The 14585-nt window shown below is 44.6% G+C and overlaps 1 protein-coding gene across 2 annotated transcripts in view; it reads right to left on the reverse strand.

Annotated features, from left to right (window-relative positions):
* AKT1 (AKT serine/threonine kinase 1) overlaps positions 1-8971 on the reverse strand; it is a 70992-nt gene extending 62021 nt beyond the window's left edge. Inside the window, exons 1-2 of one of the 2 annotated variants that reach the window (XM_021400897.1) lie at positions 8536-8971; positions 2087-2259 (exon numbers count right to left, since the gene is read on the reverse strand). In XM_021400897.1, coding sequence (XP_021256572.1) covers positions 2087-2132 — 46 coding nt within the window. In that variant the 5' untranslated portion in view covers positions 2133-2259; positions 8536-8971. Of the gene's footprint in view, positions 1-2086; positions 2260-7453; positions 7665-8535 lie in introns of those variants that run through there. The other variant, XM_021400899.1, reaches the window with a different exon arrangement.

Below are 14585 nucleotides of genomic sequence, written 5' to 3' on the forward strand. Positions count from 1 at the left end.
CAAGCCAAAGGAATCGAGTTTCTCAACACATCTCACAGCAGCTACAACAATCAAGAGAGTAACGGAACTGGCATGCAGAGTACACCAGGGAAAGCTGCGGAGATACAGCACTGCTTTCTAAAACCAATTGGACAATACCAAATTAACAGTGGCAAAATGAATGAAGCAGGGTGAGGTAGGAGTCACCATACCTACCAAGAAGGCAAAAAGGCAATGGGGAACTGCTTAAAAAAGGCTGGGACAAATGGCATCCAAAAAACACCAAGATACGTTTGACAGTTTAGGCAGAAATTTGCAACCTCCATTATGCAGGACATGCAGAGCAGCATTTTGGAAATGGAAATGTGTTCTACAGATAATCTCAAAGTACTGTCAGCAAGCTATCTGACACAATAATCTGTTTCTGTAAGGTAATTTGAAAAAGAAAAATATCGGATCAAGAAATCAGAGCATCTTTAACTAAGACCTGCAGAGGTCTCCTTACATGAAAGTAGATTCATTGTAATCCCGGAAACAAGTAAATTCAGTTCTCAAGGCTAAATAAAAACAATACTGAAATATGACAGCTTTGAAGTTTCAGATACACCTGGATCATCGTGATAATCTGTGCAGTTTTACAATTCCAGTTTCCTATTTTTAAAAGCAAATAGGTCTCCCTCAGATTTTTGTGCAGTGCTCCTCAAAAAATAATTATAAAAAAAGAAAGAAGTACAGAAAAAAATTGTAACAAGAAGATTAAAAAACACTGTGGTCTAAATACATCATTTAAAACTAAAAATATTTTACTTATTTGATGAGTTTCTAGACACTTAAATGGGAAGAGGAAACATGATTTTGTGCTTCTTCCTCCTGTTTTAACCAAACAGTGCAATTCACAAGTTTGTTGCCGGAATAAGGTAGCCTGTGCACACCAGAATTATCTTATTCAAGGTAACGAGTGGACAGAAGCACTCCTATCCTTGCTGTTAAGTAAAGCAAACCTGAACAAAAACCTGAAAAAAACTTATCAAAACACTTTTACATCACGCATCAGATAATCTGCTAAACTGCATCCAGCTTCCACCCCTTTAAAACACGGATTATAAACTTCATTGTTGCAGAAGAATGATCAACCTTTATCAAGGTTATGATAATGAATTTCCATTTTCTTCCCAAAATAATTACGCTATACCTTTGCACCTTCAGGCATGTTGTTGCAAACCCTCTAGAAAAATCCTGAGTTTGCAAAACCATACAAGCTTCCCTACTGCTGGAGCACACAAGTTCTGGTTTTGGTCCAAAAAATGACGATATTAAGGAAAGTACCTAACACCGCTCTCTCTCTTACAAGAAACAATAGCAGAATACAAAGAAGCAGGTAAGCCAAGAGCAGTGTCGTAGTACTTGAAAACACCCACCTACCCTCCCAAAAATTAAGTACAAATTCAGTGTTTTGGAAATAAAACGTTCAAGAACGCAAAAAGCCTAACAGTACATCTGCCTGTTTTATTGCAGTTTTGCCACCCAGACAAGAAAGCTTTTTATAAAAATCATACTTCATTAGAGGTCAAACAGAAACTCAGAGTGCACAAACTCAAGGCTGTTCTTTGTGTCTAGGGCACCAGTACCAAGAGCGGCTCAGACAAACAGAGGAGCACGTTCTCTGGCAAGTCTCTGCAAGAGAACAGCACTGCTCGCAAATACAAGCAGACTGATCATCGTTCAAATCAAGGTTCGCTTCAAGACAATTCTACCTTCTAACAGCATACAAAACAGGAAAAGAAAAACTACAGATCTACATATAAAACAAATGATTTGCCTCCGTTGAACCTTTGACACTCTATCATCTCTGGTTGCTATCTTGATAATCATTTTCAAACCAAAGAGCCTGTGTGGTTTTATGTGATCACACGCACATGCACGAACCCAAAGAAATCCCCTGGTAACGCGTTTTCTCAGCTTGACAGAAAGTCATACACACTCCTTACAGTTTCCCACTGAGGCAAGCAGGAAAATAAGAACCAGCTATAAGAATATACCTTGCTGAAGGGCAGATCCCATGTTGCAGGACCCAACACCAGTCATCCTGAAGAGGAAAGCCGCTTACCTCGTTTGTGGAGCCACCCTTCCTTCACTATTGCTACTTCATTCATAATGGCGGGAATGCCTCTTGGTAGATCAGTTTACGTCAAAGGATCGCTGTTGAAATTTCTGAACTCCAGCAGAAGGGTCCACAAAAGGGATGTTGCTTTTTCTCGTCTTTCTCCTTCTCAGCTACTTCTAAAAGGATCAAAACAAAAAAAAAAAAGAAGTCCACCATCATTTGAAGTACATCACATATGTTAAATCAGAGACACAACAGGGAGTAGTTTTCATTGCTGGGTTGTTGGCTTTTTTCAAATTTTTATTATTATTACAAATCCTAAACGAGGGCTTTGCTCTTCACAGGGACTGTTATATCTCAGTGGGTGAAGGTGCTGGAAGAAGTGCCTGCCAAAGTCCTGCTTCTTCACTAAGCTGGTTGACCGTTGGCAGAATCACAGTATTGCCACCCTGTCTAGATTAGAGGTGGCTGCAAGTCCTTGCCCAGTAGACATCTTCCAGCTCCCCAACAACATCAAACTCCCCTCAACAAGAAAAAAAATCCAAATCTCAGCAAAGTCTAGTTCTAAAAATGTCCTGTAAGACTTCCAGAACCACCTCTGGAAGGTTTCTTTACAGCCTGCTGTGCGTCAGTCTACCAACAAATACAAGGTGCATCTTAGGGATATGCCCCCAAAAGTAAATATTCCCAATACTTTTCTGCACATTATCCTGTTATCTCACTCAAATCTGCTTGACTTGCTCCAAAATCACCTTCTTTATCTTCGATATAATTCCTGCCTCTCTACAAAGATTCTCAGATAAGCTCGTGTTATCCTAACTCAGCCCTTAGAAGCACTCTGATCAATTTTATCATGTTTCTCTAACTCACTGCAGATTGCTGCTCCTTCTTGCAATGAAATAACCTAAGGACACCTTAGGATTTTTACCATTTTGCTTTATGAGATGAAGTCCCTATCTAAATAGCTCAAAATAGGCAAAACGTGTTGAAAATGTGTCTATCTCATGACTGACTATCACAGAAATGTTCTTCATCTTTCTCCCCCTCACTGAAAGTAGCTCTTTCCAGATGCATCAGCTTTTATTATTTTTCTAAATCGAGTATTAGTATTTTTCTGCTTGTGGTATAAACGTTCTCTGTTTTTCTTTAATGACTTCTGAGCCCTCAGAAGCATCCATTTGTTCATCCAATTTGGTACTGCTTAGGCAATCAAAAAATCTAACTAGTGACATGTTCTAAGCAATAACTAAGTAATAACTAACGTAGCAGCACTTGTAACACACCACCAAAGAGCTGGCTTTTACTGGTCTCTCTCCTAACATCGAGACATCACACTCCCACCAACAAATATATATCATCTCTGCGTGCATTTGGCATGTGTGCATCAATTATTCGTGAGCACGCAGGTGATACTCATCAGAAACCAGATTAAAAAGCAACTAATTTCACATAACTCACTGAGACACAACCCTGGATGGAAGAAGCAGGTGGTCAAAATGAATCCAACCCAGAACTGAGATATGAGCAAGGACAGAGGGGCCTGTACCATTCGTTGCCAGTGCTCTAAAACCATCTGCAAAGCAAGGAAGTCAAATTTGAATGGTCACTACAAGCAGAAATTGACTGGGAGGAGATGAGAGAGAAAGTCACTCCTAGTATTCCTACCTATGAACTTGAACTATTTATCCCTGTTTCCAGTAACATTTTATTTTTTGGTTCTTCTTTTTTCTCCTGGAAACAAGCAGATTTTTTTCCAAGTTATGAATCTGCCATTTCTGACTGCTTATAATTATCAACTCAAAGAAATAGACAAGACGTTTGCCTGAGGGAGGGAAAAGACACCAAAAAATGACACTGGAACAAGAGACTTTTAAGAATTCTTAATTTCATAAATAAATATGCAAGAACCATATGCTGCAGAATAGAGACCAGCAACCCACAGCCACCTGTTGTCTTCCAACAAACTTCAGATCCAGAGCAATTAAGACACAACTTGATGAACACCGCAGGCTTTCGCTCTTCTTTCAAACATGCATGCACAACAGTTACGCCAGCCACTTGTTGACATCAACAAAAGACCAAACCTTGCTAAAGGCTTCACTTAAGCATTGAGAGATTTGCAAAGTGTTGAGCAAAACCCCTAAGATTATCACAGCTTAGGTAAGGAAACACAACACCAAGGTGTGAAAGTCAATGCATCTAACATGGTGCTGTAAGAGAAAATGGGGTCTGTGTAACCTGCCTCTGTGTCTTCAATTCAACAATTTCAACGTGTTAAGCAATCAACATCCTTTTCAAGATTCATACTTAAAAAAAAAAAAAAAGCAAGCTATGAGCCAAACTAGTCTGTAGAAAGGATCACCCTTTTATTAAAACCAGAAAAAAGTGTGATGGCACAAAATCACGGAACCTCCAACTAACATACTCCAGGTTTTTCTGGGTTAACACTTGCTAGGATTACCACCTGACAGCCTCCTGCTCCCCAGCCTAAATTGTCATCTCAATCTGAATCAGTGACTATGCAGACCAAAAAAAAAGCAAATCAGCAACAAAAGCCAAAGTTCAGAGGAACTACTTTTTCTAGTTTCTGTGTAATCCAAAAAGCCTGGACTGCCCTCTGCCTATGCAGGAAGCATCCTCCACTTTTTAGTGCAGCACTGCCATCAGGGATGTGTCTGCCTGCCCAGCTCCTTCCACCATCCTGCAGCATCGGCTCCACCTTGTTCCTCCAGCAATGCCAAAGCACTGATTTTATAAGGGGGACCTTTTCTTCAGAGTTGTTTTTTCATCGCAGTGTGAAGAGCTGGGAATGCCTTCTCGCTGTGCAGTAGAATGTCCAAAGACACAGCTCCAACAGCAGCAAACTCAGTCTAGCTGGTGCTTCAAAATACACATCCAAGTTGCGCTTAATAAATGTACTTAAATAAAAGGCAATCAAATAGAGCGCTAGCAAGTAATAGTAATTTCCTGGAATAGAGGAGTAAGTTAACTACAGGTCAAAGTATTTCTGAAGATGTGTAAACCAGAGAAAGTTCCATTTGCATAAAATCTTTAGAGAGAAGGAAAAAAAAAAAAAAAGAATTATTACAGCCCTCATTTATGGCCATCTAGGAATGGTTCCCAGTGAGCAGAGGGCATCTGAGGTAAGTATGACCTGGCTGCTTCAGTCTGTGTCTGCACATGACTGAGTACTGTCAAAAGCTAAACAACTCTGTCTTTCTCTCAGCATTCAGTTTGCTGGACTTTCAATACGCTTTCTGTAATACCTTTTTCAATACCAAAATACTCCTCACACAGCAGAAGCGCAGTAAATCACAAATAGCACAACATCAGCATTGTATCACAGTGTATACTGATTTTATGCATATATTACTTCCTTAAAGGTTATTAACTTTCGTAAGTAATGAGATAACTCACTTCCCTATGCACTGCAACAGTGAAGCCTGCTTTACGGAATCAGCTTAAACAGAAGGTGGAGCAGAATCATCTTTCCCCTATTTGGGAGAATTCTTTCTCATACGCTCTTCTACTTACATTCATGTTCTTTTGTTCCCAAACACCCCTGAAATCAAGAGATCAATCTGTCCTTGCCAATTTGCCCTCTTTCCAAGGTCAAATTTTATATTCCTTTCTACTCACACCCTGCAGAGCAGGAAGAAAATGAATTCTTCCATTAACAGTGAATCTGAAACTTAAGCTTATGGGATGCGTGAGCATCTATGGTAATGACTTCATCTTTGTGAAGGAGCAAGCCTCGCTCAGAGGAAGATCAAACCCACCAGCCTCGGTCCCGTCCCTGTCTCACTCGGCACGCTGGCTGTGCCGGTCAGCACAGATCAGAAAGCAGGTTACAGCAAAGCACGCTCCTGGACTAGCACTTTGCCCATCCCAACACCTATTCCGGGATGCAGACTGGCAGCCCTGACACCCTCATGTGACACGCACCCATGCATGTTCTCTTACCACACAACAGCAGACCCATTCAAAAAACGAACCCTACCTTGGTTGCAGGGCACTGTCAGACAAGTAGATCAGATGCACAAGAACTGCAGGGGAGCAGAGGTGTGTGCTCTGGGGCCCACGCATCGCACAAGCAACCTATAGTCTCTTTCCACAGCATATCCCCGGTCTCATTTTAAGCTCACAGCCAACTGCATCCAAACAGCACAAGCACAACGAAGTTGGGCTCCAGCCAACGCTTTAAGTAGAGCGTATGGAGAAGTATCTCCACCGGGCTCTGACCAGTGAAGTACATCTCCTGCATTATGCAAATCCTACCCAGGAGCAGCAGTGCTTCCAAAGCACTCAAGGCCCCATGAACTCACAGCAGCTTCACACCATGACCCAGTTACTCAATCTGGGCAGTCAGCTTTCAAGAGAGCACAGAGGGACCAGGTTGTTCCAGCATCTTAGCTTGCTTTACAAAAATGCATTGTGGACCATGAGTTAAGCATGGTCACAAATATTTGCTACTAGCCCATGTGATGTTCCATTTAGAACAACACCATGTCTAAATGAGTATTTCATGACTGCATGTGCAGCTTATCACAAGGTTTGGAAATGTTTCCCTGATACTAAGAACTACGGGAAAAACAGTAAGCAGAGAAGAAAAAAAATCTCTAAAGCCACATTCACTTTTCTTGCAATCCGTCAGCACAATCTAGGTTTACAAAGCTGCAATTTGGAATGCCTGTGCTCTCATGTCTTCACTAATCAATAGACAGGAGGTTGATTTTGTTCAGGTGAGGGGCCAGAGTTACGACATGCAGCTGTCCAAGCTGCAACCACAACTGCAGTTTGATAGGACAAACTGAACTGCGTATTTCAAAACTAAGCAATGGCAGAAAAAGAGATCTCTTCATACTCTCTGTCAAAGACATAGGCTAGACAAAATCTTCTTTATGTTCCAAAACAAGAAGAAGGCCTTTTACAGTTTACCCTCATATAATTTAATGACTGTGCTGCTCAGAACTTCTGTACCAACTTAAGATGCATTTAATCAAATTCCGTTTCAAAGTATTTATAACGGAAGTTTTGTTCTGCCTCCCAAACAAACCAAGTCACTCATGAACCTATTTAATCCGCAACATAATCACTTACAGGTTGTTTCTATGAGCCAGCAACGCCAGAGCTACAGGTTACTTGCGGACACTGGATCAATTCTTAGATTTGATTTACTGCTGCTGCTGAGCACCAAAAACAGTTCTATACAGAATGTACACAAGGAAAACCCTCCTATTTAAAAAAATCAAAGGTAGTTCCACAGTGCCTTTGAATCTATTAACTCAGACAAATGCTGTGGCTGTCATCAGGAAATTAGCTGCTACAAAAAAGTAATTACTAGTCATACACTGTGCTACATTTATTTACCTGTAAACAAATATTCTTCTGAATTAAGTGTTAGTAACGCCCCTTTGTAACTGTATTTCGAAACGTACATCCCTCCTGGTGGCATAAATACAATAAACAGGAGTAAAGCAGGGATTTGCTTCTTGTATGGTTGAGATGGAAGAAAAATAAAGCAGAGAGAAAAATGGTTAAATCCTTTCCCAGGGGTTGGGGGAATCCCAATAAGGTGCAACCTGCATCAGTACTATTCAGTCAGTAAAACACACAGCGAATACAGCATGCTCACACACTGTTAGAATTCTGCGTTCTACAAAGAATCCAAACGAGAAGTCCTAGAAGTCTGCAGGAACATTTCAGCAATTGCAGAATTCCACCTTTGAGGGTACTGGCGGAGGGGGGAGCAGGATGGGGGATGGCGGCAGGCAACACCCCGCAGCTCTGCGAAACACCACTGCAAGAAGTCATCAAAGCGATGGGGCCCAGCAGCGCTGCCCAGCACCAACACACAGGAGAGACTCACACCCCCGGCTGCAAACACTCCCCGGTCCGCAACGCAGCGCGGGGCCGCACAAAAGATAAAGGGAGAAAATGGGGGTGGGGGGAGGAGACGGAGGAGCGCTCGCCCACTTTCTGAGCCACACTTTGAGAAATGCCCTGTGCCTCCCCTCTCTCTCTGCCCCAAGCCCCGTCTCCCTCGGAGATGCTCGGGACGAGGCGTCTGCAGCAGGCCCCGAGGGCGGCCCGGGGAGCCCCCCACCCCGCAGCACTTCCATTCCCCGCATCCCAGGGAAGCCAATAGCTTCCTGTTCGCCCCGAGCCCTCCGGCCCGGCTCCAGCGGGGCCGCAGCCCTCACCCCCCCGCACACACCGCACACACACCCACACCCCCGGCGGCCCCGCGGTGCCTCAGCCCGGGCCAGCAGCAGCCCCCGCCGCGGCCTAGGCGGGTCAGCGGGCGCCCGGCGGCCGCCGCCCGGGGAAGGCGGAGAGCAGCCTCCTCGCCTCGCCTGGCCGCCCCTCCCGGCCCCGCACAATGCGCGGCGAAGCAGGCCCCGACGCTTCCTTCCCCCGGCCCTTCCCACCCCGGGGAGCGGGTCACTTACATGGCTGCGGGAGCCCGGTGAGGAGGTGATGGGAGGGCGGCGGCGGCGGCAGGGGAAGGAGGCAGGGGAAGGGAAGGGGGGAGCGAGCGAGCGGAGGAAGGGGGAGCCCGGCGGGCGGGCGCCGAGCGAAGGCCTAACTGGGCTCACGGCAGCCGCCGCCTCCTCACCATCCCCGGGCGGCGGGCGGCGGGCCGGCTCCTCCTCCCCTTCTCGCAGGCGCTCGGCCCATGGGGCTCGCACGGGCTGCCGGCCTGCCTTCTCTGCCGCTCCGCCTCGCTCCTGCCTCCGGCCGAGAGGAGGAGGCTGCCTCTCGCCTCGCTCAGCAGCACCCCCGGAGCAGCAGGGCCGAGCTCCCCGCAGCCGGAGCCGGGCTCGTCCCACACGCGCTCGCTCACATCCTCCGGGGAGCGGCCGCCGGGTCCTACCGCCGCCCGCGCCGCTTCCCGCCCGCCCCGCCGCGTTGTGGGGCCGCCCCGCTCCGCCTCGCTGCTCCCCTCAGCCCGTCGCCTGCCCGGCCCGGGCCCCCAGGGCTCTGGTTCCGGGCCCCGCTTCGGGCTGCCCTCTTTGAGAAGCACCGCCGGCCGAGGGGCATCCCGCTGCCAGAGCCCTGGGTGTGGATCACTTTGTGGCTTCTCCTGGCTTAGGGCTGGGGGAGGCTGCCGGCGTTAACAGCCTGCTGTCTGGTCTTGCCAAAGTGTTCCCAAAGTGTTGGCAGTGAACTCCAAAAAGCAGGCATAAAGCACGGGCCCTGGTGGCTTCGTGGCACTTCAGCTGCTCAGAAAGCGTGGCTCCTGTACAGCGCCGTTGCAACTTTGTGAAGCTTTCCTGAAGCCATACAAATCCACTTACACACTGTAGGTTTTCCCTGCGCCTCCTAAATCCTGACTGATCAATAATGTGGTATCACTTAGAGGATATTTCAGTATTCCCTCCTCGTAGTAAGCTGGGCTGCCTGGGGACTGGGTAGCAGGGAGCAACCCAGGCCATAACTCTAGGTTCTACTTCCCTGCAGCTCACTAGGCCGTTCTACTCTCAGTACACACATCTCATAGAGTCATGGAATGGTTCCAGTTGGATGGGACCTTAAAGCCCACTCAGCTCCAACCCCTGCCATGGGCTGGCTGCCCCACACTGACTCAGGCTGCGCAGGGCCCCATCCAACCTGGCCTTTGGGCACCTTCAGGAATGGGGCACCACAGCTCTCTGGGCAGCAGTGCCAGGGCCTCTCTGGGACAGCAGTGCCAGTAAAGAATTTCTTCCTAACATCTAACCTACATCTCTCTTCTTTTAGTTTAAAGCCATTCCCAAAACGTTACAGATTGCTGCGGTAACGTGAACTATCGCTTGCAGCAGGGCACTATTTTGTCAGATTTTAAGAGCTGCTCCGCTCTGAAAAACGATGTTGTGGAAATGGCTTTGACAGATTTATGATTTCTCTGTGCTTCCAGTATCAAAATTTTCCCTGTTTACTCATTAAGGGATTTTGTTTATTTTCTAATTGACAGTGCCATAAAATCTAACTTGGCTGTAAGAGTGATTTGATTTGTTCAGAAGCATACGATCACTGATGATCATGTTTCTGTAATTGGAAGCTCGTTAGAATCTAGAAAATGGCACATCTTCCCACAGCTTTGCACTGTTAACAAAATAAAGGTGCGTAAAATGCATTTACAGCAGTAAAGCTGGGGAATACAGCTCTGAATTTACGAAGGCAGCAAATCTGTTTGATATACTGAGAGATTTTCCTTCTGTGTCATTGGAATGATTGTACATGCTTACTGAAATTTACATTTTATATCCTTCTTCCATTTTGATCAACTAGGAAGTCTGTCCAAATAATCATATCTGTCACTAATTTTCTGAGTGTCCAGCGGACCATTGGATTTTGTGTACATCAGTGCACTAAGGGAGCCAGAAAGAGGAGAAAAGAGTTAGCCCTCCTTCAGGATGGAGGGAGAAAGGTCTCCTTTCCCACCAGCAAACAGATTGGTTCCTCCTGGCAGAACTGCTACACCAGTGTGGTATTTTATGTAGCTCTCCTTTAGGTTTACTGGGACTTGTTTCAGCACAATTTAAAAAATATAACGTTCAGGCATCTTGGCAGAAAGCACAGAGCCCCTGATGCAGGCCCAGTTGCCTGGCATAGGGTCAGATCTGCATCTGCTGTCAGTGGAAAGATTTATATTGATATCGGAACAGAATGAAATGGCTGAGAATTGTCCGCACCCTAATGTAATGGAAAAGAAAAATCATATTTCTACATACTGTGCATTAAGTTCAGAATATTAAGCGTTGGATAAAATGTAGGTAGGTATCACAGATATCTTTAAAAGGAAATTAATTGTCACCACGCAAAGCTCACAGATAACAGGGCATGTATAGAACTTACAAATAAAAGAAAAAAATCCATTTATGAACTGATTTTGAGTCTTCAGCCTGCAGTTATGCCTAGCAATAAAGAGCATGTGTAAGTACTGGACTTTACTATCTGTGAGACGCTTCTGTATAGGTGGGGGGATCTCTGGTAACAGATCTGATTGCAGGAGAGCTTCTTGCCTTCCTGCCAAACCCAGTTCTGATTGATAAGCTCCCAGACTGCATGATGAGCAAGGTCATTAGGACTTCCCCTGCAAACGAAGCAGCAGTTTTAAAAATAAGGTCATACGGTAAACAGCGTTTTCAGTCCTGAAGAGAAGAAAATAAACCTCTGTTGTTTGCTAAAAAGGAAGTGCAATTAAAAAAAAAATCAACGCTAAGAGACTGTTTAGATTCACGGGCTGTTGATTTAACATGATGAAAGACAGCTCCATGCTAAGTAGTTTGGATCCTGGTGTGGATCTGATATTCCCCAAATTTGAGAGGGAAGTTAGATTCAGAGGCGGGAGTAAGGCTTATCTCTGAGACACAGCGATGTACTGCGGGTAAAAATACCCAGGTAAAGTAGGAAGTGCCTGGTCCGCAACAAGAGAGACTTTGTATCAACAATGAACAAAAGCAGGCCTTTTCTTCAGTGGGAACAATGAAATCACTCAATAATTGTTATAAATGCAAACTGTGTGTGTTTTATCACTCAGTTATCATCAAGGGGATTATAGTCTATAAACCCTAATTTTGAGGGAAGTCCCTGGATTTCCGTGGGCGCATCCTCAGATTTCATCTGTTTACTCTTGTTATTTACATGCTTCAGGATAAGGTGCATCAGGTCTTCCTTGGTAACGTATCACCCTAACATACTGAATGCAGGGGCTAATGGCGGGGAACAGCTGATACCTTACCTGAAGTATCATTCCCATCCATTTTTAACAAATATGTAGGTAACATATAATTTGATGCAACTTTTAAAGGTATTTTAAAACATTGAAATTATTCAGCTTTGGATAAAAAAAAAAGTTTTATACCCAGTCAGGCATAAAAAGAAGGAACAGTGCATTAAGATGAAATGGGATTATTGAGTTAACCACCAGTAGAACAAGTTCTGTTCTATGACTGCAGGTAGTGGCAGCACATTTATGGGCCATCTGGAAATGTGTTCCTCCCTTTTTGAGAGGTGGGGTATACTCAAGTGGAAAGACTATGTGACATCTCACTGGGGTTTTTGAACTAATGTCTCAGGCTAGGTATTAAAAGTTTTTAAGTGAACAACTCAGCTTTGGTCTAGGACAAAAATATAGCTTAATGAATGTGAAAATTAAAAGTGGGTTTCATAGTGCCAACTATAAAAAACAGAGTTGTGCTAAAGTTGAACAAATTCAGTTCTTGAAGGTGTATTTCTCAGCAGCAAAATAATAGCAGTCTAGCTAGAAAAAAATAATAATAATTACAGTCATATTGAAACATTGTGACTTTGCTTTTTAGAAATTTGTCTTGTCCATATAAGGCTGAGTGTCGGCTGCACTGGCACCTTGAATAGCAGCGGTCTGAATTATGCTGTTTGCTAAAGTGTTTTTGAGAGCTCTTCCCGATAGCTTGCTCAAACCGCTTGAAGAGGTCAGGCTGAAGACCTCTGTTCAGTTGTCAGTTTCTGTTTCCTGGTCGCCAGCACACTGAAGCTGGGGAGCCCTGGGGAGGCAGCACGCTTCCTCCAGCTGGAGCGGGAGGAAGAAGGTGCACTTCCCAGTCATGCAGTGAGCCTGTCTGGCTGAGTCAGGAATGGTGTTGATGAACTCCCAAGTGAGAGCTGTACAGTCCTCTTCATTGGGAATAACAATAGCCATAACATAGGGCAGCAAACACACTGTGGGGAATATAAACAGGAACTGAATTGGTTTGTATAGAAAATGCGCTAGTTAGATATAGAGCATACAAAAATAGCAGATGTATCAGTTCTGTCCCATACACCACCACAGCTTTTTTTGTTGTTACAGTGGTAACCACACGTCCCAGTCTAGACCAGTCACCACTGGGGTCTGCACAGACACACTAGAAGACACAGTTCCTGATGTTGATGGACTGAAGTCTACCTCAAACTGTTGATTTTCCCTCTTGTTTGTGAAGTAACATTACATGAGTACTTAGTTCTGGGAAAATGCTTGAGAATGTTGAAATTCCAGTAACCTGTGTGAGGAAACATCACAATCCTAGCTGTAGTCAGAAAGGAAAATCCTCTGACACTGAAAGAGTGAACTTATATACATATATCGAAAAAAAAAAAAAAACCAAAGTAAAAACGGTCAGGTTCCTGTTGCGTTCCTGTCTCTCACATATCCATCACCAATTATGCTCTTCACTTAAAATTATGCAGTTAAGTGCAATATGGGCATATTAACTTGAGTGCAGTATTAGTGATTGATTGCCCCTGCAGATCTCCATGTGGAAATGCAGAAGGAGCAGCAGCACAGCTGGGCACGGGCACAGCAAGAGGCTGTTGGAGCACTGGTGCTGGCTGTGCTGTGCTCCAGGTGGAACCAACGCAGAGCCAGTCAATCTTCCTTATGATCTTTACAATTTCCTTGAGATCAAGAGCTTTAACAGAACCATTAAGGTTTTAGGCTTTAGGGTGACAGAGGGTTCATAGATCCTTCAACATGTACCTGAGACATTTATCCAGTGAATAGGCAGGGTTTTTTTATCATTATTATTTGTATATTCATGCTAGAAGAGAAGGGATTTTAATTTTGTCAGTGCAATTTAATGGCAGCTGCATGCACATGAAAATCTGCTACAATTTGAATCACCTCATCAAAATTTTATAGTTTGAAAACTTTGAAGGGCAGCATCATTCTGGGCTGACCTCCCAGCTCCCGCAGCCATAAAACTGCACTTAGTGATGTCTTCATCTGTATTCACACCTCATGGGCAGAAGAGATCATGCTACCATGAACCAAAGGAAAGCTGGGAAAGAGAGGAAAGATAAATTCATATCTTCATATCATCTCTTTAAAACAGAGCCCTGCCATGTCCTTGTTTCTGCAGTCAGACACCAGCCAAGCAACAAGAGAGAGGTGTTTCGGCTGTGTTTATAATACAAGAATCTGTCCTGTGAATGGAAAGTCCTGGTAATATAATACCATATGGAATAATGTTATGTTGATTGTATTTGTAGCTGTCCAGTAAGTGCAAACTCTATTCAGAGCTTTTTTTTTTTTTCTTTCCAGTTTAAGCATCTCTATCCTGTATTTCCTTGGTGTCTGATGGGGTTTGACCTCATGATAACTCTTGTCCTCAGTGAGATCACTGAGACCTTCTCTTCTGACTGACTTCTTGCAGTCAGAAAACTCTTGAAAGCTTTGACTAGCCTTTGGCTACATTTTTTCTGTTTTTGTTAGCTGTGCCTACATTTAGGTTTGTGGCTGTAGCACTCTGTGGCTAGAGCAAGTTAGTCCATCCTGCTTATAGGGACAGGGCTCTGCTCCAGGCCTGAACCTCTTCCTCTCCCCCCAGCCTGAAATTTCCTGTGGGTAAGAAGGCGAGATGTGCCGGATCTGCTTGAGCCGTTGTGGCCTTCCAGGAGCTGTCTTCTAGTGCGATGCAGTGGTGTGGAGGACCTGACTCTACTCTGTGTGGTGGTGAAGGGGCGTGCTTCAGACGAGGTGTAATTGAGTCTCATGGGC

This window comes from Numida meleagris, chromosome 6 (assembly GCF_002078875.1).
Source record: "Numida meleagris isolate 19003 breed g44 Domestic line chromosome 6, NumMel1.0, whole genome shotgun sequence".
Taxonomy (NCBI): Eukaryota; Metazoa; Chordata; class Aves; order Galliformes; family Numididae; genus Numida; species Numida meleagris.